This window comes from Eulemur rufifrons, chromosome 9 (assembly GCF_041146395.1).
Source record: "Eulemur rufifrons isolate Redbay chromosome 9, OSU_ERuf_1, whole genome shotgun sequence".
NCBI classification, from domain to species: Eukaryota; Metazoa; Chordata; class Mammalia; order Primates; family Lemuridae; genus Eulemur; species Eulemur rufifrons.
In genome coordinates this window covers 15,539,099-15,561,129 of record NC_090991.1, presented here as the reverse complement: position 1 = coordinate 15,561,129, position 22,031 = coordinate 15,539,099, and the positions used below count along the sequence as shown (strand labels likewise).

At 50.6% G+C, this 22,031-nt stretch overlaps 1 protein-coding gene and 1 non-coding gene across 2 annotated transcripts in view; one reads left to right on the top strand and one right to left on the bottom strand.

Moving 5' to 3' along the window:
- The window catches only part of RPH3AL (rabphilin 3A like (without C2 domains)), a 138,685-nt gene that overhangs the window by 94,012 nt on the left and 22,642 nt on the right, over nt 1–22,031 (top strand). The window contains 1 exon segment of the mRNA XM_069483503.1: nt 17,428–17,602. Coding sequence (XP_069339604.1) covers nt 17,428–17,602 — 175 coding nt within the window.
- LOC138392739 (U7 small nuclear RNA) lies at nt 6,898–6,959 on the bottom strand. The gene has a single exon (XR_011235018.1). It is a non-coding gene; the product is annotated as a U7 small nuclear RNA (small nuclear RNA).

Below are 22,031 nucleotides of genomic sequence, written 5' to 3'. Positions count from 1 at the left end.
TGAATTTGTAGGTTGTTAACATCCCAGACTGGGTTCGTGTGCCCACAAAAATCCCAGCCTGGGCCTGACCATTACCTAATTATTTTCATCTCTGAACTTAGCATTGGGTCCCAAGACCTGGTTGTTCCCTTGTCCCTTGAACTTTGCCTACTGCTTTCAACCCCGCATCAACTGGAGAGTCAACGTCATGGTCATGGGCCAGCTCCCTCCCATTTGCAAACCAAATCAGAGAGGCCTCTTCTGTGGGAGTCCCAGCTGGTTGATCTCCACAGTGTGCCTGGCCCCTCGTTAGTTCTAAGTATCTTCTCCATGCACGACCCTGGACCTGGAAACCCACTCCTCGGTGTGTGCCCCAGAGAGACACTCACATGCTCCCCAAGTGCATGTAGCAGCATTTTTTATGTTAGCAAAAAAGCTGGAAACCACCCAAATGTCCTTTCACAGTAGAATGGATAAACTCTGGCTATGAAATAATACACAGCAGTGAAAAAATAACCACAGCTAATTTCACCAAAGGATGAATCAGAAATACAATGAGCAAAAAATAGCAAGTCACCAAAGAACACAATGATTCAAAACATAATGTTCAAAAACACAGTTGACCTTTGAACAACTCGAGGATTGGGGACGCCAACCCCCCACGCAGTTGAAAATCTGCACATTCACTTTCGACTTCCCAAAAACTTAACTACTAATAGCCTACTGTTGACTGGGAGCCTTACAGATAACAGTCAATGAACACATACTTTATACATTATATGTATTACATGTTGTACTCTTACAGTAAGCTGGAGAAAAGAAAGTGTTATTAAGAAAATCATGAGAAAGAGAAAATGTATTTACTATGTATGAAGTGGAAATGGATGATCATAAAGGTCTTCATCATGTTAAGTAGGCTGAGGAAGAAGAGGGGTGGTTTTGCTGTCTTGGAGTAGGCAGAGGTAGAAGAAAATCCACAAATAAGCAGACCTGTGCAGTTCAAATCCATATTCCCATGTTATTCCAGGGCCAACTGTATTTATTTTATTTAGAAATGCAATGTAAAAAAATGTTTTTTTTTTTTAAATAGAAAAGCAAGAGATTGCATAATACAAACTTCCAGATGGTGGTTACCCCTGGGAGGGGCGGGTGGGTTTACAGGGGTCTTCTCGGATCCAGTAATATTTAGTATCTTTATGAGCTCACAGGTATTTACTTGAATGTGATCCTTTGAAATGTTTGTGTACAAGATACACTGTCATATGTATGCTAGACATACACCCAAAAGATAAGAGGAGATCACTAAAATCCAACAAAAAATTATAATAAGCTTGAATCAGTGACATGGAGAAAAACCTGTAAGTTCTCCCAGAATGCAGGGGAAAAAATCAAACAGCTGAACACAGTAAGGGAAGCAGTGATGAATATGGAAGACAGAGAAGGCAATGGAACCTGAGAATTATAGGTTTTCCCCAAGGGGGAACAAGACCCATCGGAAATGAAGCAGTAATCAAATACGTAATTGAAAAAGCGTCCCTGAATTGAAGGCCCCCTGTCCTGCACCACCTGGGACCCTGCTTGATTAGGGGTCAGCCCAGGAATGGTTTCACTTTGGCTTTGGAACATATTTCTGAGACTGTGTTTAAACATAGGCATATTTGTTGTTCTGGGAATCGAATCAAAATCATGAAGCTCCTCTGAAAAGACCTGGCTCGGTATAATTGGCCTGTCCAATTTTCTGCTTGCAGCCCCTATTCATTGCCTGCGTGCAGCCCACTCCATCTGGGAACAGAGCTCGGCTTTCCAGCCAAACACCACCGCAGCAGATCTGCCCTCTCTCAGACCTGTGTCGGAGCCGGGAAGGTGGTTAAATATTGGGACTCAAAAGGACTTCGTGCTGCATGCAGATTAAAAATAAGGGGGGGAGGGTATGCATCAAATGTTGACAACACGAGTAATTAGCAACAGTAGCTGAAAGCATCGTTAGCCTCCATGCATTTGCTGAACTTGCGAGACCATTGTGGACAAAGCAAGGAGACTGGGGCGCGCAGGAACAGAGAGAGGAGATAGGGTCGGTCCCCTGTTATTGGTGGCTCGTAGGGATCTTTCTGCTTCACAGGTAATGCGAGACACAAGGGCCAAGGGGACACCCGTGGGGCCCAAAGGGGGGGGTGAGGCTAAAGGTGAAGTTTGGAGCCCTGTCCTAGGGGCTCTCCCTGATCCAGGGGTGCACGGCCCCACAGCCATCAGGAGCCAGCGTGGGGTGACACCTCCCTCTGAAGCTGGCGAGTGCGCCTCACCTGTAATTGTGCGAAAGCCTCCCAGGAGCGAGCCCCTTGCCAGGGGTTAATGGAAGCCAAAGCATTTCTTCTAGTTCTGAAATAATCTAGCCAAGGTGTTTAAATTATCTGTCAAGAAAACAGATAGCACCCTCAGAATATTTTTTCTCGCTGCATTTTTTCCTTTCCACTGTGCTGGCAATTGCCTGCCTCCAGACTGACCTGGTTGCTCAAAAACCCACTTGAAATGAAGAGGAAACTCGCCCGGTGAAAGCTGTGCTCTGTTGGGCTGAGCCGGGAGTTTTCCTGTCCCCGGGGGTTTGGGAGGAAGGGGAGGTGCGTGCTCTGCCTCGGCCGGGGCTTCATTTTCAGCCCAGATCCTGGGGAGGGGGGTGTCGGGAAGCTCTGCCATCTACCAGCTACACACGGCGGGAGGCAGGGTGGATTGGTGCACTCCTGCCAGGCTTGGGGACAGGCAGAGGCATGGTGGGGCTTGCTTTCTCCCTGTCGTGCACGTGTCCCCCCCCCCGCCCACACACCCCCCCACTCACCCACCCAGGGGTTTTAAAGTGTTATCCTTTCAGATGCAAATTCTCCTGGGAGGGGTCTCACTTAGCTTTCAGCTAACACCTCAATTAGGAGTTAGTTAGCACTTTAGACAGGACCAGACCCGGATGGATGTGTGGGCAGGCAGGAGCGGTGAGCAGGACGAGGCTGCCACGCCTCAGACCCTTTCGCGGGCTCTCCGATGGCTTTCTGTGCTTTGCATCACACACTGAATGTCCACTGTGAGTGGAGGCTCCTGGAGGGGGTGGGGGTGGGGATAAGCGAAATCGTCCCGGAACAGAAGAGCTCCTGAAGGCAGAGCACCAGCCTGGGAGGAAAACAGCCCTTCGTGGCTCTATGCCATGGGCTGCCCGTCTGCGAGGACATTGGATTTTTGTTTCCCTAGCTCAAGCTTAGCACACAGGTGGTGCTTAATAAATGTTGTTTTAATGAGTTAGTATCCACTAACTCCCTCTTCAGAAGTTGTTTGTAAGCATCATCTTCCAGGGGAAGGGGACGCAAACAGTTACTCTGAACTTAATTCCTACCAACAGAGGAAAAGGCAGCAACAGGAAAAAATTTTAAACAAAGCAGAAGGAAGGAAGTGAGGGAGGAAGGAAGGAATAAGAAAAAAAAAAACTGTCAGCAAACAAAGTATTTCAGGATGACAAATCTTTTTCCTAGTTTTAATTCTGCTGTGTCTCAGGTGCATATATATGTATATATGCATATACAAAAAAACATTGTGAATGTTCAAAGCAGTATTTGTCTAATTGCTTATATTACAATACAAAAAAAATCTCTCTTAACTCCCCCTTCCCATAAAGAATGAGGAGCCCAGTGATTTTATTTCCAACTACATCATGGTTTTCATCGAAATAATCTGAAATTTTGGATCAGATTATTATTAACTGATTCTTTTATATCTACTTTTTAAGCATACCTTTTTTTTCCTCTTTTTTCTTTTTATTTTTTTCTACTCAATTCCTTTTTTTAATATGCTATCTTCTGTAGGCCAGGAAAACATAACTTCTTTTTTATTTTGTAATTATATTAGCTGTTTAGACTGAATTTTGTCTTTATTTCATATACCACTGAATTTTTGGGTACCATGAGTCCCCCATCTTTGAGCTTTTCATTTTAATTCATTCGTTGGTCAACTGAACTGTGTACCTTGGAGCAGCTTTTTAGGAAGAATGAGCGCGTCTCTGGGTTCTGTTTTTGCTGATGCAATTCATGGGGGGGGGGGTGCCCTGCGGGGCACTTAGCAGAGCAGGTGCTCACCCTGTGTTGGTCCCGTGTGGTTGCAAGTGTGTCCACTGGGCCCTGTGACCTACTTCACACACCCCTCGCTCTTCACGCCGAACAGCATACGCAGTCAGATACCACCCCCAGGTAGTCACCCGCGCTGTAGGAATTCCAGATCTCCACCCAACTTGAATAGGGCTGAAGGTCTACGGAGCAGTGGTAGTCCAGCTGTTGGCCAGAACTTTGGGGAAGGACGGTTCCAATCTGTTTGAGCAAGAGAGAGCATTTCCGGCAGAAAGCAGTGCTAGAAACAAATGTATATGTTATATGAGCCCATCTCACGTTGACTTGGCTTGTGCTGTATCAGTGTGGCCCAAGACTCTTGTAGTGTCCAGCTTGTCATACTTGGCCATAATCGTGGTCTTTTGTACTGAGCTTGTCACTATGCAAACCTGGTTAGAGGGCATTGCCCAGCAATCTTAGAGAGCAATGTTGCTTCGACCAACAGCACGATACCCCAGGCCCATCCTGTTTTCTGCCGGCTCTAGCTCTGCCTCCTTTATGCAGGGAAGCTCTGGTTCCCTTTGAAAAACTGTCAGCATAAGCTCTTCCAAACAGTTTGATTTTTTGAAGCCATATGCATGTATTATTTTAATTTAAAATTAAGATAGATTGGTAATTGGATGTTGTTGTTATTAAATTCTTGGTCTGCATGGCAGGTCAAGTTGTGCCGACTGCCAAACTTCTAACTCCTGGGGGTTAGGTGGGCATGGTGACATGCCAGGGGCAGCTTGGCTTTCTTCAGGGATTGAAATGTCAGCGTTCCCAACTCATGCTGATGTTTTTAAACTAACCCTAACTTCCCTGCGTCTTTTCCTTGCTTGCTCCACTGCAAAAAAATTTAATTACTGCTTTCCTTTCCTTCCCTTCCCTGAGCTTTTATCCCATAAGCCACATCCAGATTCAATATCCCAGCCGTAGACCGTTCCAACTCCCCACGTGTTGACCTGCCATGCAGACCAAAGATTTAACAACATCAACATCCAATTACCAATCTGTTATATTTTAATTTTAATCAAAGTGATACATGCATATGGTTTCAAAAAATCAAATTGTTCGGAAGAGCTTATGCTGGAGAACAGCAGTCGCCCGGCGGCTCCCAGCCAGCCCGTCCCCCGCCCACTGCTGTCCGGTCGCGGGCTGGTTCCTGCCATGCCATTTCTGACAACACATACTCTCTGTTGTGTCCGTGCTGTGCAAGGGGAGGAGCTGGCTAGCTTCCCCCACTCTGCTTCCTCTCTCCCACCCTGAGTTTTGATCATCTCATTATTATTATTAGCTCTTAGATTAAATCTGTAACTTTGTATTTGCGTCTTTCTTCTTCTGTGGACCTTGGCACCCACCCCTGGACTCGCTGTGTGTGCTGTGGCTATGAATGCCCCTGGCCCTCCCTCTCCCAGTCACCTCCCTCCTTTTCCAGATTATGCCTTCACTAGGAGGTTGACAGAATTGTATGTTTAGATTCTGTTCTTTGGCCATAATTAATCCTTCCATGCTCTGTGACTTGTGCCTGGGTCCTAATTTATAAGAGTGACTGAGTGATGACGTGAGGAGGCTAATGCCATTGGAAGAACTTACTGCTTACAGTTCCCCCGAGAAGGGGCAACTACGCCACACAGGGCCACACAGGGAACCCCAGAGCTGATCCAGAGGGAGAGGAGCGAGGGGCGAGCCTGGGCCACAGCCTTTGTGGGGTTCTGCAGGGAAGGTGAGGCGGGGCAGGTGCACAGCTTCCAACAGGCAGGTTAGTCCTGGCAGGGTTTGGTGCAGAGGAGCTGTCCCTGCTTGTCCAGTCCCTGGCCCTATGTTGATGTAGGGCAGGGGGAACGTTGGCTAGGTGTGTGAGAGTTAGATAAAAGAAATGGTTGAGGGTGTGGACTCAGGATTAGCTGGAGGGTTTGTAATATTTTTGCACTCCCAAAAAAGTGGGTTGCAGAGGAGATGTAAACAACTTGGTTATTAGTTTGGCCCTGTGATTAGCGGGTGCCAAATAGACAAAGAATCTAAGAAAACAATGCTTCGTATCTAGGTTAGTTCCAAGATCAGCAAATAGCATTTAATATAGTAAAAGTAAATATGATTCTGTAAGAAGGTTCAGAGGGTAGGCTCTGGCACTGCACTGCCTGGGTTCTGATTTTTATTCCATTCCTCCTGTTTGTGACTTGTTCCCTCTGCCAGTTTCCTCATCTGTAAAATAGAAACAATGTTAATACCTAACTCATAAGACTTTTGTGAGCGTTAGATAAGTTATTAGAGATAAATTCTTAGAATGCTACCTGGCACAGACAGAGCACTAGATAATTAGGAGGGATTTAAATATTTAAAATAATTTTGTAAACATTAAACATCTCAAAATACAATGGTATATGAGGATCACATTCATTTTATTTATTTATTTTGAGACAGAGTCTTGCTCTGTCACCCTGGGTACAGTGTAGTGGCATCATCATAGCTCACAGCAACCTCCAACTCCTGGGCTCAAGTGATCCTACTGCCTCAGCCTCCCAAGTAGCTGGGACTACAGGCACATGCTACCATGCCTGGCTAATTGTTCTGTTTTTGGTGGAGATGGGGTCTCGCTCTTGTTGCTGGTCTTGAACTGATCTCAAGCGATCCTCCTACCTCAGCCTCCCAGAGTGCTAGGATTATAGGTGTGAGCCACCACGCCTGGCCGAGAATCACATTTTGATAATGTGATTAACCTCTGGACCACCTAAAGGAAAATGTTCCTACTATCATGGTCAGACAGATTCCATTGTTTTTTGTTTTTTGTTTTATTTTTAAAAGGGGTCTTCTGGTGAGAACCAGAAAACCTGCTAGACAAATTCTAAAAGAGCTGTAACACTGCAGGATTCCTTTTTAACTCTGTTAATTTCTTAAAATCCTGTCACATTTTAATTTACTTACTATTTAGACCATGATGTTCTGGTGTAACTTTTAGTTTTTCGTAGAGTTTTTGTTGACCATTTTTCTTATGGACAAAAGAATAATGAAACTTTACATTCTCTTTTATGCAGCTCCTAGATTTTACCCTCTATTTCGTGGAAGAAGCCTCCTTTTCCCCTGTGAGAATCCCCTCCTGACCCTTTTCCAGCTCTAGCCTGGACTAGTTACTGAAAGCTGTCTACATGGGACTTCTATTTGGCTCACTTCTTGAGTTAGAAACACTGTTTCCAGGATCCTATGTATTCCACTTTCTTGCTTTTCACCTGTGTTTTACTGGAACACATCCTTAAGTAACTTCTTAAAAATGATATGTGCAAGTGAAACTGAGTGGCCTTGTGAGTTTAAAAATGTCTCTATTTTGCCTTCGCATTGGATTGATAGTATGGCTGATAGAATTCTAGATGGAGAGTCTTTTAGCTAGAATGATAAGTGTGATGCCATTCTAATCCTGGTTTCCTTGTAGGAGACCTATTTTCCTTCCCTTCTGGAAATTTCTAGGATATTTTCTTTATATTTTTAACTAAGGGTTTTATGAGTATATGTCTGTTGCTTTTTTACTTTTTATTTTTCCTGCCTTATATCCAATAAAACCTTTTATACGAAGACTCATGTTCTCCTTCAGCTCTCTCCTGAAAGCCCATTATTAGGAATTCAGCCCCTCAAATTGAGCATCTTTGTCTCTTATCATTTCTTTCACATTTTCTGTTTTTTTGTCCTGTCCTCTACATTCCAAATTTACTCATTTTTATCTTCCAGACTTTATTTTGCATTTTTATATATCTTTTTTTCTTTTTTTTTTTTTTTTTTTTTTTTTTTTTTTTTTTTTTGAGACAGAGTCTCACTCTGTTGCCCAGGCTAGAGTGAGTGCCGTGGCGTTAGCCTAGCTCACAGCAACCTCAAACTCCTGAGCTCAAGCGATCCTCCTGTCTCAGCCTCCCGAGTAGCTGGGACTACAGGCATGCACCACCATGCCCGGCTAATTTTTTCTATATATATATTTTTAGCTGTCCATATAATTTCTTTCTATTTTTAGTAGAGATGGGGTCTCGCTCTTGCTCAGGCTGGTCTCGAACTCCTGAGCTCAAACGATCCGCCCACCTCGGCCTCCCAGAGTGCTAGGATTACAGGCGTGAGCCACCGCGCCCGGCCTGCATTTTTATATATCTGCATTGTATTTTTTCATTTCTAGGAACCTTTTCTTATTCTCCAATTGTTCGTTTTTCATAGTATGTTGTTCTTATTCGAAGAATGAGCCTATATTTTTTTCAGTCCCTTAATTTAACTTTCCTACTTTACTCAGTTAATTAGCAACGTACCTGATTGTTTCTTTTTCTAGAAGTGGCAAAACAGAGGATGGATGTTCTGCCAGAGGCACAGAGTCTTGAATGGCATAAAACGACAGTCACTTATTTGCTGGTGATTCTGCCATTTGGGCTGGGCTTAGCAGGGCAGTTCTTTTGCTGCCCTCACCTGGGGTCATTTTGCAGCTGTAGTCATCAGACGGCTGGACAGGGGTGGACGTCCAAGAAGCCTCGATCACTTGCCTATAATTGGTGCTGGCTGGTGTCTGGGGTGTCTCAGTTCTCCTCCATGTGGCCTGTCATCTTCCAGTACATGGGACAAGGCTCTGTCACGTGGTGGCAGCAGTGCTCTAAGAGAAAGGAAGCTGCAGAGCCTTTTGAGGCCTGGCCAGAGGTCACATGTTATTCCTACCACATTCTATTGGTCAAAACAAGTCATAAGACTAGACCAGATTAAAGGGAAAGTAGACTCCCACTTGATCGGAGGAGAGGAAAATAATCTGGGATCATGATTAACCTACTACAACCCGCTAGGCAGCTTCTCCCTCTGTATTAGTCAACTCATGCTACCATAACAAAATAGCACAGACTGAGTGGCTTAAACAGCAGGAATTTATTTCTCACAGTCTGGAGACCGAGAAGTCCGTGATCAAAGTGCTGGGTGATTCGGTTCCCGCCGAGGGCTGCCTTTCTGGCTGGTGGATGGCTGCACTCCTGCGTCATCCTCATGCGGCAGAGAGAGAGAGAGAGAGAAAGGTCTCCGGTGTCTTTCTTCTAAGGGCACTAATCCCTTTCTGAGGGCCCCACCCTCGTGTCCTCATCTAAACTTAATTACCTTCCATGGCCCATCTCCACATACCATCACATTGGAGGTTAAGGCTCCAATGTGTGAATTTGGGGGGACACAGTTCAGTCCATAGCACCCTCTAAGAGCCTGTGCTTCTCTTAAGTAACCTGAGTTGCTTAAGGCCTTGAAATTTGGTCATGTGTTCAGTAGTTAGCCGACACATTGGGTGTCTGCCATGTGCCAGCATGTGCCGGGTGCCCTGTCATGCGGCTTTTGATCCCACGGGAAACAGAGGTGGAATAGGCAGCCATAACCCAGGGTGTGTGTGTTGCAGGGGGAGATGGGCGAAGTTCTGTCGGTGGAAGTTTCTGGATAAAAGTGATTTCCCAAAGCCAGGAGAGGAGCTGGTCCAGGGAAGGGAGGAGGAAGTGTCTGCAAGGCCTGGAGGCAAGAGGGAGCTTCGTGTGATCAAGGGAGTGAGAGCTGATCTGGGGGAGGTGGGGAGGCAGGGTCAGGGGTCTCGTTGGCCGTGCTGTGGTGTTCAGCTGGCCCGTTGGGGTTCCCGGGGCACCCGCACTCTGCGTCTTGTGTGTGTGTGTTCAGGTAACGGGGTAGGGAGGAGTGTGCTGCCTCTCCTCTGCCAGGGAGGGTTGACCTTGAAGAGACCCTTAAAGTAACCACCATACGAACGAGAGGACTGCTCTGTAACAGGCCGTTTCCCGTGACTTTTTCAAGACTGGGTCAGCCTGGAGCTTGTTAGGCAGACAGAAGTCCCCCAAGAAAGGTCCCACATTCTGGCCCCTGGACACAGTGCCTTTGCTTTGCCTTCTTTCGTGGTCTTTCGGCCAGTAAGTGATGTTGCAGGCTCCTCACTGCGTCCTGGGACTCCAGGATGGCTCAGGCACAGCCCTGCCCTTGACGAGCTCACAGCTTCCTGGTTGGGAAGACCGCCCGAGCTCCAGCCCAGGCGTGGCGTGCTGTACCAGAGGTGCCACGCGGCCTCCGAGAGCACTGCCGGGGCCCCTGATTCTGCACGAGGTGGCACGCACAGAAAGTCTCCAGGGGAAGCACAGCTGCCTGATGGAGACTTGGATGAAGGACACTCCAGGTGGAAGGAACAGTGCAAAGGCCACAGACTGTCCCTTCCTCTGACTGTGGGGTGAGGAGTGGAGAGGTTGGACGCCTGAGCCAGTGCAGACCTTACCTGAGTTCAGACCAGGTGCACTCTCTGAGTTGCATGGGGATGGGGAGGGGGCGTAACAGGGAAGAGGCAGAGCAACAGACAGAGACTGGGGTCTTCAGCCTCCCCCTCGCGGTCCTCTCTGTCCTCCCCAGTGGGTCTGCTGGGCCTCCCCTACTTTCCAACAGGGCCGGACAATTACCACCTTCTCCAACCACAACCACTTAGGAAATGCCAGTGATTAGCAATTGTTATCGTGGTAATTAAAATTCCCTGGGAACAGCTTGGCTAATATCCATCAGTATCTGCAGTCAGATTGGCCGTGAGCTGAAATTGCAATGAAAACCTCGAAGCAGAGCACAGAGCAGCCCTGCCCGGGGAGCATTCGACGCTGCCGGACGCCCCCTGCAAGTGCCGTGGCAGCCCTGCGGGTCTTTTCTCGTTAAATGGAATTTTCAAGGCTGGCTGCTTTGCTGGCCTTATCGCAGCAAACCACACGTGGGGCGCAGAGTGGGGCGCAGAGTGGGGCTTCGCAGAATCGCTCAGCTTCTCCAGCCAGGGAATGTTTTTCAGCCTGTGGGCCTGGCCTGGGGTGGGGTGGGGGATCATTCCCACTGAGGGATGTTCCTCCCGCTGTTCTTAGGGAGGGGACCAGGTGTGGATGCCAGGCAGTGGGTGATGGGCCTGGATGCGCAGGGCAGAAGTCACGTGATTAAAGCCGTGCATTTTGCAGAGCAGGGATGGGCAGGGAGGCAGGAGGAGGTCTGCAGATGTACATGGCATGGGGGGAGGGGCTTGCCACTCAGCTGGGGTCCCCGCTCCTGGCCTCCCAGGCTGCTCTCCCACGTGGAAGGCATTTTCCAAAATACTGACAGTCTGTTTTATGCACATCTACACGGGTGTGCCTCCCACACCAGGTGACACATCTGTGAGCTCTGATCCCCCAATGCGGGGACTCAGGAACTGCTGCTCCTTGTGCTGTCCAGGCTTGCCGGCCACTCTGAGTGGCCAGGGTGAGCCATCAGACCTGCCACCTGGACTGCAGAGACAACAGCAGAGAATCAGACCAGAAGGCCCATCCCAGCGGACTTACAGGGAATGATGGGTCCATTGGGTGAGCCACGGACCTGCCCCTTGAACCCTGAGGAGGTGCACAGCCTGGCAGCTGGGGGTCATTGCCCCTACTGAGTATAAACATCGGGGTGAATTGTGTGAAGCTGATGGGATTTTTTATAGGTCTAAAAAGGTTGAATACCGACAGTCTCATGCAATTCAACCTGATCCTTTGGATTGTGTGTTCTTTATCCTGTCTTCCAAAATCACTTTACTGACAGTGATTTTTAGAGTGGAGGTGGGGCAGGGAGATGGATTGTTGAGACAGGAGGCTGAGGCATGACTGGTGGCTGTGACATGCCAGGGGAGGCAGGCAGGGCAGCCAGGGAGGAAGGGCTGGGAGCACCACGCCTTGCACCCTGAGGCTCACACTAGGGAGCTTCCCTGGGCACACCCTGCGAGGGCCTTCTCTTTGTCCCTGTCTTAATCTGAAATAGTAAGTCCGCTCGATTAATTACACGAACTTGGGTGAAACCCCCAGGCACTTCCCAGGAAGGCGGCAGACGGGGGGTCAGGACAGGTTCCAGTGAATGACCCACAGCTGCCAACTCAGTCATTCAGCCAGCGTTTATTGAGCACCTACGACATGTCAGGCGTGAGCCAGGGGCTTGGAGATACAGGGGTGAACAGCACCCAGGGCCCGCCCTCCTAGGTGGTGGAGCCTAGCGGGGGAGGCAGATGAAAATGAAAGGCGTGGCCAAAAGGAGCAAGCACCCCAGTGTCTATCGACAGATGGCAGAATGTGGTAGAGCCACACAATGGATACTTTTCAGCCTCAAAAAGGAAGTTCTGATACGTGCCACGACATGAATGAACCTTGAAGACGTTATGCTCAGTGAAAGAGACCAGCCACAGAAGGGCAGATACCGTATGAGTCCACGAAGTACCGAATTCACAGGGACAGAAAGTAGGAGGGTGGTCGCCAGGGGCTGGGGGAAGCGGGAGCTGTTGTTTAATGGGGACAGAGTTTCAGCTTTGCAAGGTGCGAAGGGTTCTGCAGACTGGTTGCACCGCAAGGTGAATGTGCTTAACACTACTGAACTGTACACTTAAAAATGGTTAAGGTGACATATTTTATGTTATGAATATTTTAACACAATAAAATTTTTTTAATAATATTTTTTAAAAGGACCCTGTACATCTGTGAGCTAGACCTGTGTTCTGTGCTACAGAGGAGGAGCACAGAGGCTGTGGGACGAGGACTCACTGAGCACGGGCGAGGTTCTTGGCCCCGTGACATCCTCGGACGCAGCTCTGGGGTGTTTCTTAGTCTCTTCCGCTAAAGCTGTGCAACAGTGAAGGGTCCGTCACGTTGCTGAGTCACCCTCCACGTTGCACTGTCCGCTGCCATGAAACAGGGCCTCGGCTGGCTGGGTGTGAGGTAGGGTGTACCTTCCCATCTCCAAAGGCATGTCCTAGGGTGGCAGGGAGACTCCCTTGTCCCTCCTGCGGCACCTAACTCTGGTGACTTCAGGACCTGACAGATGCCTCTCCCCCACGCCCACCAACACGTGGGAACTGCTCCCAAGCAGGGTTCACAGACTAGACCCTGGGTGGTACCGGGACGTCCCTACCCTGAAGACACTTACGTGCCACGCTGGAATACGACTTTCCTTCCTCGAGGGCAGTCTGACCAAATATACCATCATCTAAACGTACACACATTTCTTGACCCAGCGGTTCCACTCTGTGGAATACAGCTTGAACATTCTTAATCGAAAAACTCAAAATCTGAAATGCTCCAAAATTGGAAACTTTCTGAGCAACTGACGTGGCGCTGAAAGGAAACACTCGTTGGAGCATTTTGGATTTGGGATGCTGAACCAGTAAGTATAAGGCAAACATTCCAAAATTTGAAAAAATCCGAAATCTAAGATACTTCTGATCCCTAGCATGTTGGATACGGGACACTCAACCCGTATTTCCTAAGGCAACAGCCGACAGCTGTCAGCTGGGGCATGTACCCAGATGATGGCTGCAGCGCTGCTTGTGGGAGCGAAAAATGGGAAGCAATTGATACGTCCATCAGTGGGGGACTGCATTAATTAAGTTTCATAAATTCAAACTGTGGAGCCATTAAACATGATGGAGACAATGACTAGCATGGAGCGACGGCTGTGATCCGTAGTTAGGAGGGGTGGAAAGCAGGCTGCATCTACGTTGTCCCAGTCTTCAAAAGCAAGGACGAACTTGTGCGTATGGCCCGGAAAGGACGTGAGCACCGTCACGCCGCCGTGTTAGGCAGGGCTCTCCCCGTGCAGTAGCGTCACGCACGACCTGCGGTTTCTTCGTTCTACTGTTTTATGGCCCTAATTTTGTATGCTGTGTGTATATTTTCCAGCGGAGGAAAAAAGACAGAGGTTTCAGTGGCAGGGTGGGAGAGGCAGCACGGCGTGGGTCCTAAGCCCATTCACGCCCCACCGTTCACAGATGGCTCTCAAGGGCTGGCTTCCTTTGGTCCCCCTGAGGCCCAGCCCACGTCGCAGGATGGGGAACTGGCACTGAGGGGTACCCAGGCCTGCATTCAGCAGCAGGAAGCCAAGTGTGCCCCTTCCGGCACCCCAGGAGCCCTGTGGCCTTGCTGTGGCTTCTTGGACTTGGGCATCTGTTCCAAGGAGCCCTGCAGCAGCTCTCCAGGGTCAGGGTGGCCTCGGCAGCTGCTGTTTATTTCTTCTTGTCCAGCGCTTCCTTCCCCTCTGGGCTTCCAGCCTGTAGGACACTCGGAGTCCCTGGTGACGTCTGACCCGCTGAGGATGTGTTCACCAACTCAGCCACAGCTCAGTGAGAGTGAGGCCAGCAGGATGGCGCGCTGGCTCTGGGCGAGTTGCTGAACTTCCTGGGTCCTCGGTTTTCCTGCCTGGAAAGTGGGGATAGTAACAGAGCTTCCTCAAAGCACTGTTATCGCCAGATGCTTCTGGGAATGGGGCGGGGACTCTTCACTTCTGTGCTTTGTGGATTTTAGACCACGTGCGTGCGTCACCAATTTGTATAACTAGATCTGTATGGTGGGAGGGATCCAGGAGGATCAGAAAGGGTTCCACAGGGGGCTCCGAGACACATTCAAGCCACCAGACAGATTCCATCTGTTCAAGAACCACACAGAAGCCCTTCCACACAGGGTCACTGTGGGGGAGAGAGGAGGGATTCATGCCAGGAACATGGTCTGGACTTGGTAGTCCCAAGCCTGGCACTGTGGAGCATAAGAGGTGACTGTTGTCTACTTGCAGAACATAGATACACGTCACTCAACAAGTGGGCAGTAAGTGCCGAACAGTTAAGCCCTGAGTTTATGCAGACCCATAACTAGGGTTGAGTTTCTCTAGGAAAACCATCTGGGCAGATTCCATCCAGGCAATACCGTGTGTTCTTTTGTCCTATTAGAGAATCCTGTGCACATGAGCACGTTAAAGGCTCTGAGAAGTCCTGCAGTAATGGAGCTTGGTTTAATCTAGTGTTTCCCAAGTGTATATGATCAGGGAATCCCCGCCCCCTTTTTTTCCTGGCCTCTGGGGTTTTTTGTTTTGTTTTGTTTTTTTGAGACAGGGTCTCACTCCATCACCCTGGCTAGAGTGCAGTGGTATCGTCATAGCTCACTGCAGCCTCGAACTCCTGGGATCAAGTGATCCTCCTGCCTCAGCTTTCTGAGTAGCTAGGACTACAGGTGTGTGCTACCGTGCCAGGCTAATTTTTTAATTTTTGATAGAGACGGGATCTTACTATGCTGCCCAGGCTGGTTTCGAACTCCTGGCCTCAAGTGATCCTCCCTCGTCGGCCTCCCAAAGTGCTGAGATTACAGGCATGAGCCACCGTGCCTGGCTACCTAGCCCCTATTAATATCCCACAGTATCAATGTGGCACAGAGGACGTCAGGGGAGTGGGAAGCACTGTCTTAGAGAGATCAGGCCAACTCTGGCCTTCTGACTTTAAATTCTTACTTTTGAGTAGGGGATTGGTCCCCTGGTTGTAAAGCTATTGACGTTTGTCAGGTCGGAAGATGAAGGTGGCAGCGGTGACCACGAGCATCTCACCTGTTGAGAAGCTGGTCCGTGCCCGGCACTGGGCCTTGGGGCTCTGCATTCATTTTCGGGTCTGATCCTCACGTCCACCCTGTGAGATGAGGGCTGTTCCTGCGTTTGCCTCCTGGGGAGGAAACCGAGGGTCAGGGAGGTTGACGTGTCCGAATCACACAGCTACTGGGTGATGGACCCAGGATTCAAACTCGGGACGTCTGTTTGGAACCTTGGCTTGCTCTTCTCTGAAAAGATGGCGTCATTCCTTCACACACTCCCACCCCTCCTTGCTAAATACCCTGAGTGTATTTCTTTCATCAGAAAAGAGATCATGGAGCACTTGGTGTTTTTTGAAGTAGCCATTAAAAATTTAGGGACCTGATCTCGGTCGCTGCTCTGAATTCTAATCGGTGGCTCTCTCAGGGATTCGGGTCCTTTCTGTGCCTGCTGCAGAGATTGTCTCATCCAAGAAGCCCTCAAAGAGCTTCCAAGTACTGTGATGTGGCCCAGTCCGGCTCTTCCTCCAGCCTCTGTTGCTCTGCCCTGGAGCCTTGGGGGAGGGGACAGGCCAGAGGAAGGCAGGTGGCATTTTTTGGGCACCTTCTGGGTGCTACGTGCTGTGCTAAGCACTTTTAACTTCCTTAGCAGCTCTGCTGGTGAGCATTGTTACCACGCTTCACAAATGAGGAAACTCAGACCCAGAGAGGTTAAGTAACTCACCCAAAGTCACACAGCGAGTATGTAGAAGGTGTTGTTGATTCTGCCTTACCTGCAGGGACAAGCAGGAGGGGAGAGCCTGGGTGACCATGCTGGGGGGTAACTGGAGCACAGAGGGACTCCTCTCAGTCCAAGGGGCTGCATGTTCCAGACTTAAAGCGTCTCTTGCCCTGTCAGTCCTATTTGGGGTGAGAGTGGGCCACCTCAGCTTCCCAGGGGTCTGCCCAGCCTTCAGGGGTGCCCATTCCTCCAGCTTTAGGGTGGCTCCTCTCACTGCTTCCCCAGGAGAGTGACAAAGGGATGCTTTGCACCTGCCTGGGACCTGGCTGGCATCGTCTGACCCCTCTGGCTCTGAGAGTCCCTGGGGGGCTGTGTGGGCCGAAAGGGGCTCCGGGTGGTCCGGGACCTAAGGAGGACAGAACCGATACAGGAAGGAGGGAGGAGAAGCCAGTAGCTGTGCCCTGGGGGCAGCCAGACTGAGCCTGGTGCTTTGTGGCCACTTCTGAGCCTCTCTCCTGACAGACAGTGACAAACATGAGCGAGAGGGGCTGGCTGGCTGGGAGGGGCTTGGAGCAGCTGAGGAACCAAGGACGTTACCCTCGGGAAGCCGGGGGTCTGGGCGGGGCGCTGAGGAGAGTTTGGTGGCTGGGGGTGGGGGCAATGGACAGGCACCTACAGGTATCTGGCAGCTGAGAGGGTCCATCCTGGCGGCTCCAGGCCTCAGCCCAGGGAGGTGGCACAGGGGAGGTCACTGTCACGGGCGGAGCCAGCAGAAACTCTGCAGTGCCTCGGGGCTCCTGGGCTTCTAGCACTAGAAGTTTTCCATCAGGGGCTGGAAAGGGTGAGGGTGGGCAGGGGTTTGACTGGGCATCTCCGGGACTCTGAGTGTCGTGGAGGATACAGGCAGTGAGAGAGGCGGCAACGGTAGGCAGTTCCACGAGCGTGTCCCGCGTGCCAGGCCTGTACTGAGGGCTGTACGCGCGTTACCCACTGAGATCCCTGCTCTGCAGGAGGGAAACGAGAGAACGTGGGACTCTTAAAGTATGTGTGGACAGTTCGTGGGACTTAGCTCCCAGCTGTCCTGAGTCCTGGGCCATCAGCCAGGGAGGGCAGCGCCAGACGTCCCGCTCTCACCCTGCCCTTAGCGCTCCCGTCCCTCTTGTCCAGGGAGGGACACTCGGGGAGGCTGGGTCCGCCGGGTGCACAGCACAGCGAGGGCCGCGCTGTGTCCTGTGGCTCTAAGCAGCTGTCTCCCCCCAAGGTCTGGAAGAGGTCGGGGGCCTGGTTCTTCAAAGGGCTCCCCAAGTATATCTTGCCCCTGAAGACCTCTGGCCGGGCTGAGGACCCCTACTTCCGCCCCCTGCCCGTGGAGCCGGCAGAGCAAGAGCCCAGAAGCACCGAGACCAGCCGCGTCTACACGTGGGCTCGAGGGAGAGGTAAGCCCCCCTTTGCCCTCTACCTGCCCGCCACCCCGGGGGATGGCCTCTAGCGTCTGGGCTGCTAGCCAGGCAGCGCACAGGCACGAGGCCAGTCCCCGCCACACCCCTGTGTGGCTCATCCTGGCACCTGGTGCTCCGTCCCACGCTACACCCTCGGCCCCCCACCTGCACCCCGGTGAGTGGCTTGGACCTCCAGCAGGAGCAGGAGGTTGTTCCCCCTGTGCAGAGACGTGGTGGGAGGGTCCACCGGGGTCATTTCACAAACGACCCCTAATTGGGGGGCAAGGATGCCGTGAGCAGCACTACGGGTCTTTGCAGAAACGTGCTGCCAGGGGAGGTTTTTTTGCAAAGTGTAAAGATGTGTCTTTCCCAGGCAGGCCCGTTACCGTCTCTTCCCGGCACTTGTCTTGCGTCTCAGTAGGGGAGGACTCCTGGCTTCCCCGGTCCTAATGAGCAAGGTGACTCTGTGCCGGTGCCCCGTGGTGTTTGTGGTGGCTGCACTGAGCTGTGTGTGGCCCGGGTGGCCACCTTCAGAAAGTGAGCCCCGCCCCACCTGGAAAGTAAGATGGTTCCTGGTGCCGTCGGCCGCTCTCCACAGCTTTCTCGACGCTTTAATGTTCATGGCTTTATTTGCAAAGTTCCTGGTCTCACAGTGGGCTCAGGAGGTGGACAGGGCAGGCATTGAATGGCTCCACTTTACAGATGGGTGTCCTGAGGCTCAGAGAAGAGGGGGGACGTACTCCGCTGGCGTGTGGCAGAGCTGGGACCCAAACAGGCTCTCTGCCTCTGGGATCTGGGTCCTTCTGTCCTGAAGTGCCCACGTTTCAGCCCAAGACTCAGAGTCCTAAACAGGACAGCAGCTGGGGGGCGCTGGGGTGAGGGGGCCCGTTCTGACGATGGCTCATCTCGGGGGAGGTGGACCCGCGAGAGCAGACCTGGCTGCGGCCCCCGAGGGGCTTCCCAGCATCTTTGTCTCCGGATTATGACCTGACATCTGACAGTCTTTGTATCATTTGAGCTTTTTCTTTCCTGTTACAAAAGTAATGCACATTTATTATAAAAATCTGAAGGTTGTCAATACATTTTGGAAGGTAAAAGTCCCCCGCAGCCGGGCGAGGTGGCTCACACCTGTATTCCTAGCACTTTGGGAGGCTGACGTGGGAGGATCGTTTGAGGCCAGGAGTTTGAGGCAGTATAACAAGACCCCATCTCTACAAAATATTAAAATATTAGCCAGGAGTGGTGGCATGTGCCTGTAGTCCCGGCTACTTGGGAGGCTGAGGCAGGAGGATCGCTTGAGCCCAGGCATTTGAGGCTGCTATGAGCTATGGTGACGCCACTGCACTCCAGCCTGGGTGACACAGAGCGAGACCCTGTCTAAAAAAAAAAATTAAATAAATAAAAGTCCCCTGCAAGTCGACCGTTCCAGACAGAGCTGGCATTAACAGCCGGGTATCTCTTCCCAGGTGTTTTCTCCTTGGCGTCACTTGGCCCTTTTCACAGCAGCCTGTCCTTGCTGATTCTACCAGACTCTGTTTACATGCCTAACTCCCCCGAGTCACCACCCCCCTACATCATTGCCAATACACACATTTGTAGGGAGCACAGGGGGCGTATGGCAGGTGTAGACAGGGCAGGTAAGGAGTCCCTGAGGGTGGACCCTGGCCCAAGGGGCGCTGTGGCCCCGCCACCTCCGTCTTTGCCCTTTGCCACGCTCAGGGCTGGGGCCGTCTCCTGCTGAGCCCTGCCAGGGTGCACCGTGCCCCTCACACTGAGGGAAGAGACGCGACCGTGGACACAGATGGGCGAGGAGGCCAGTGGCCCTGCACGCTTGGGATCAGCATGCTGATTGGCAGAGTTTGCGCTGAGGCCGGGCCAGTAACGTGGAGGCTCCTCGTGGGAGTGTGTGCTCCCTCCCAGGTCCCGGCTGCAAACCCCCTCGGGCCCCCTGTGCCAGGCATGTTGCAGCCCTACGATTATCCAGGTGGCCGGACTTCTGTGACACGTGTCAGCCCACAGACAGCAGGACAGTGAGGGCTGGTGGCCAGGGTGGCTATGGGGTCTCGGGAGGCATCTGCGCCCACACTAAGAGGGGGAGCAGCAGGATGTGTGGGTGCGGGTGGGCAAGACTGAACTTGGGGCAGTCCAAGGTCATGGGGCACAGGGAGGAGGCGAGCTGGGCGGGGGAGGAGCTGCCTGGGAGGCAGGAGGGAGGGGAGAAGTTCTGTCCCACAGAAGCAGGGTGGGGGGAGGAGCCCTCCAGGGGCCAGCCCCTGCCAGCATTTCCATGGCTTCCTGGAGGTCCACGTGGCCTCATGATGAAGTCCGTGGCAGCCTTCAGGAAGGGCTTGGCCGTACCTGCCTCTAGGAAGCCCCCCAAGCTGCCAGGGGTTGCCACCTCAGTCCCTGTCCTTCTCAGGCTGGTCTCTTCATAGCCGTCAGGCTCCTGGCAGAAGATGGCCCTCAACTGGTCATTGGTGCAGGGACGTCACTGGGCCTGTCCAGGGCACTGCCGACTAGAGACTCCACTGGTGTTTTTCCAGCCCCCAGAGTGGCACCCCCCACCCCCAGCCCCACCATCCGTGGTGCCCTGGTGCCAGGCAGCTGGCAGGGCGCGGGGCTGTTGCTGTGGTCCACGCCAGGGCCTGTCTGGCAAGCGCAGCCCCCACAGCCCACGTTCAGCCCAGGCTGAGCTCGGGGAAAACAAAGAGCCACCAGCATTGAGGCGTGGTCCCCTCACCACACTGGAAGCTCCATGCGGGCAGGTCTCTCAGCACGGGAGGGGCGGTGGGGCACGGGACAGAAGCTTATTAGATGAATGAATGAATGATCCACCTACTCTAGGATATTTGAAAGGCCTTGGAGGGTTTTCACTAGGGCTGGCGAGCGCCTCTGGGTCAAGGGTCTGCTGGGCAGCTCTAGGAGATACGTGGAGGCTGTTAAAACCACCCTGCTCTCATGAAGCAGATCTCCTGGCCGATGCCTCCAAGGATCCCCCGGGACCAGCATCCTCCTCCTGCCTTGAAATCCCCCTTAGTGGCTCGGAGCTGATCATGCCACCAGCTCACTCTCCCTGACCCTCTTCCCCACCCTCATTCCTCCATCTCTCCATCTCTCTCTCTCTCTCTCTCTCTCTTTCTCTTTCCCTCCTTCCGTTCCTCCCCACCCCATCTTTTTCTCTCTCCCTCTCAGCTCTTGGGCTCATGCACCTGCAGCTCCCAGCTTCTCCTCCTCCCACCCCAGCCCAGCCCATTTTCCTTCTCAGCCCTGCTGGAAGAGGAAGGGTCGTCGGTAGATACAGGCCATGAGCAGTCAAGTGAAATACATTGCTGTTTCTGAGGGTTCCTTTTCTTCCTCCTTTAAATTTTCTTTGTTAATTACATAAGAATATATGATATACTTTGGGCAGTTAAGTCAAAAGTGCATGAAAAAGAAAAATCTCTCCAACTTCCCATCATCTCCAAACCCTTTTCCCTCTGTTCCTACAAACATACACTTGATAAAGGCTTTCTTTTTTTGCTTTTAACAACAAAAATAGGCTCTTACCTATTACTCTGCATGTTGCTTTTTTCACTTAAAAGAATATCATGGACATCCCTCCAGGCCAATAGATATAGATTTTACTTATTCATTTTAATGGCTGAATAAAATCCCATAGTGTAGTGTATTATGATTTAATTATTCACCTATTGATGGATATTGAGACTGTTTCTAGCTTTTCACCACCGCAAGCAATACTGAAATACCTTTATATGGATAACCCTACATATTGGTGCTTTTATTTCTGTGGGGTAGGTTTCCAAAAGCCAGGTCGTGTGTTTTGAATTTCAATAGATGTTGCCAAACTGTATTCCCAAAACGTTCTACTCATTTACACTCCCTCAGCAAGACTGCCCACTCACCTGCATCCCACTGGCCGTGAATATTATCGATATTGGTAATTTTGGCCAATATACTGGATGAAAAATGGTATTTGATTGTTTTAATTTATATATTCATGTGTTTATTATTTATTGATTATTTAAATTCCCTCTTTTAAAAATTGCCTGTTCAAATCCATTGCTCATTTTTAATTAAGTTGCTTATTTTGTCTTATTGAGTTGTAGGTGCTCCTTTTATGTTAGGGATGTTAAAGGGTGGCAACTATTTCTCTCCTTGTTTGACTTTGCACTTTGTATGACTTTAGTCTCTGCTTATATTAATAGTAGCTTTGGCCATTCAAAATCAATTTCTTTTAATTTCTGTGAAGTCAAGTATGTCTGTCTTTTTGCTTTATGGTTTCTAGGTTTCTTGTCTTGCTTTGAAATGTCTTCTTCATGCCAAAGTTTTAAAAAACTTATGTTAAGTAAAATGTTAAGTAATATGAGGGTAAAAGGAAGTTACTTAAATATGGTAAAAATTACCAAAAAACAAAAAAAAAATCTAA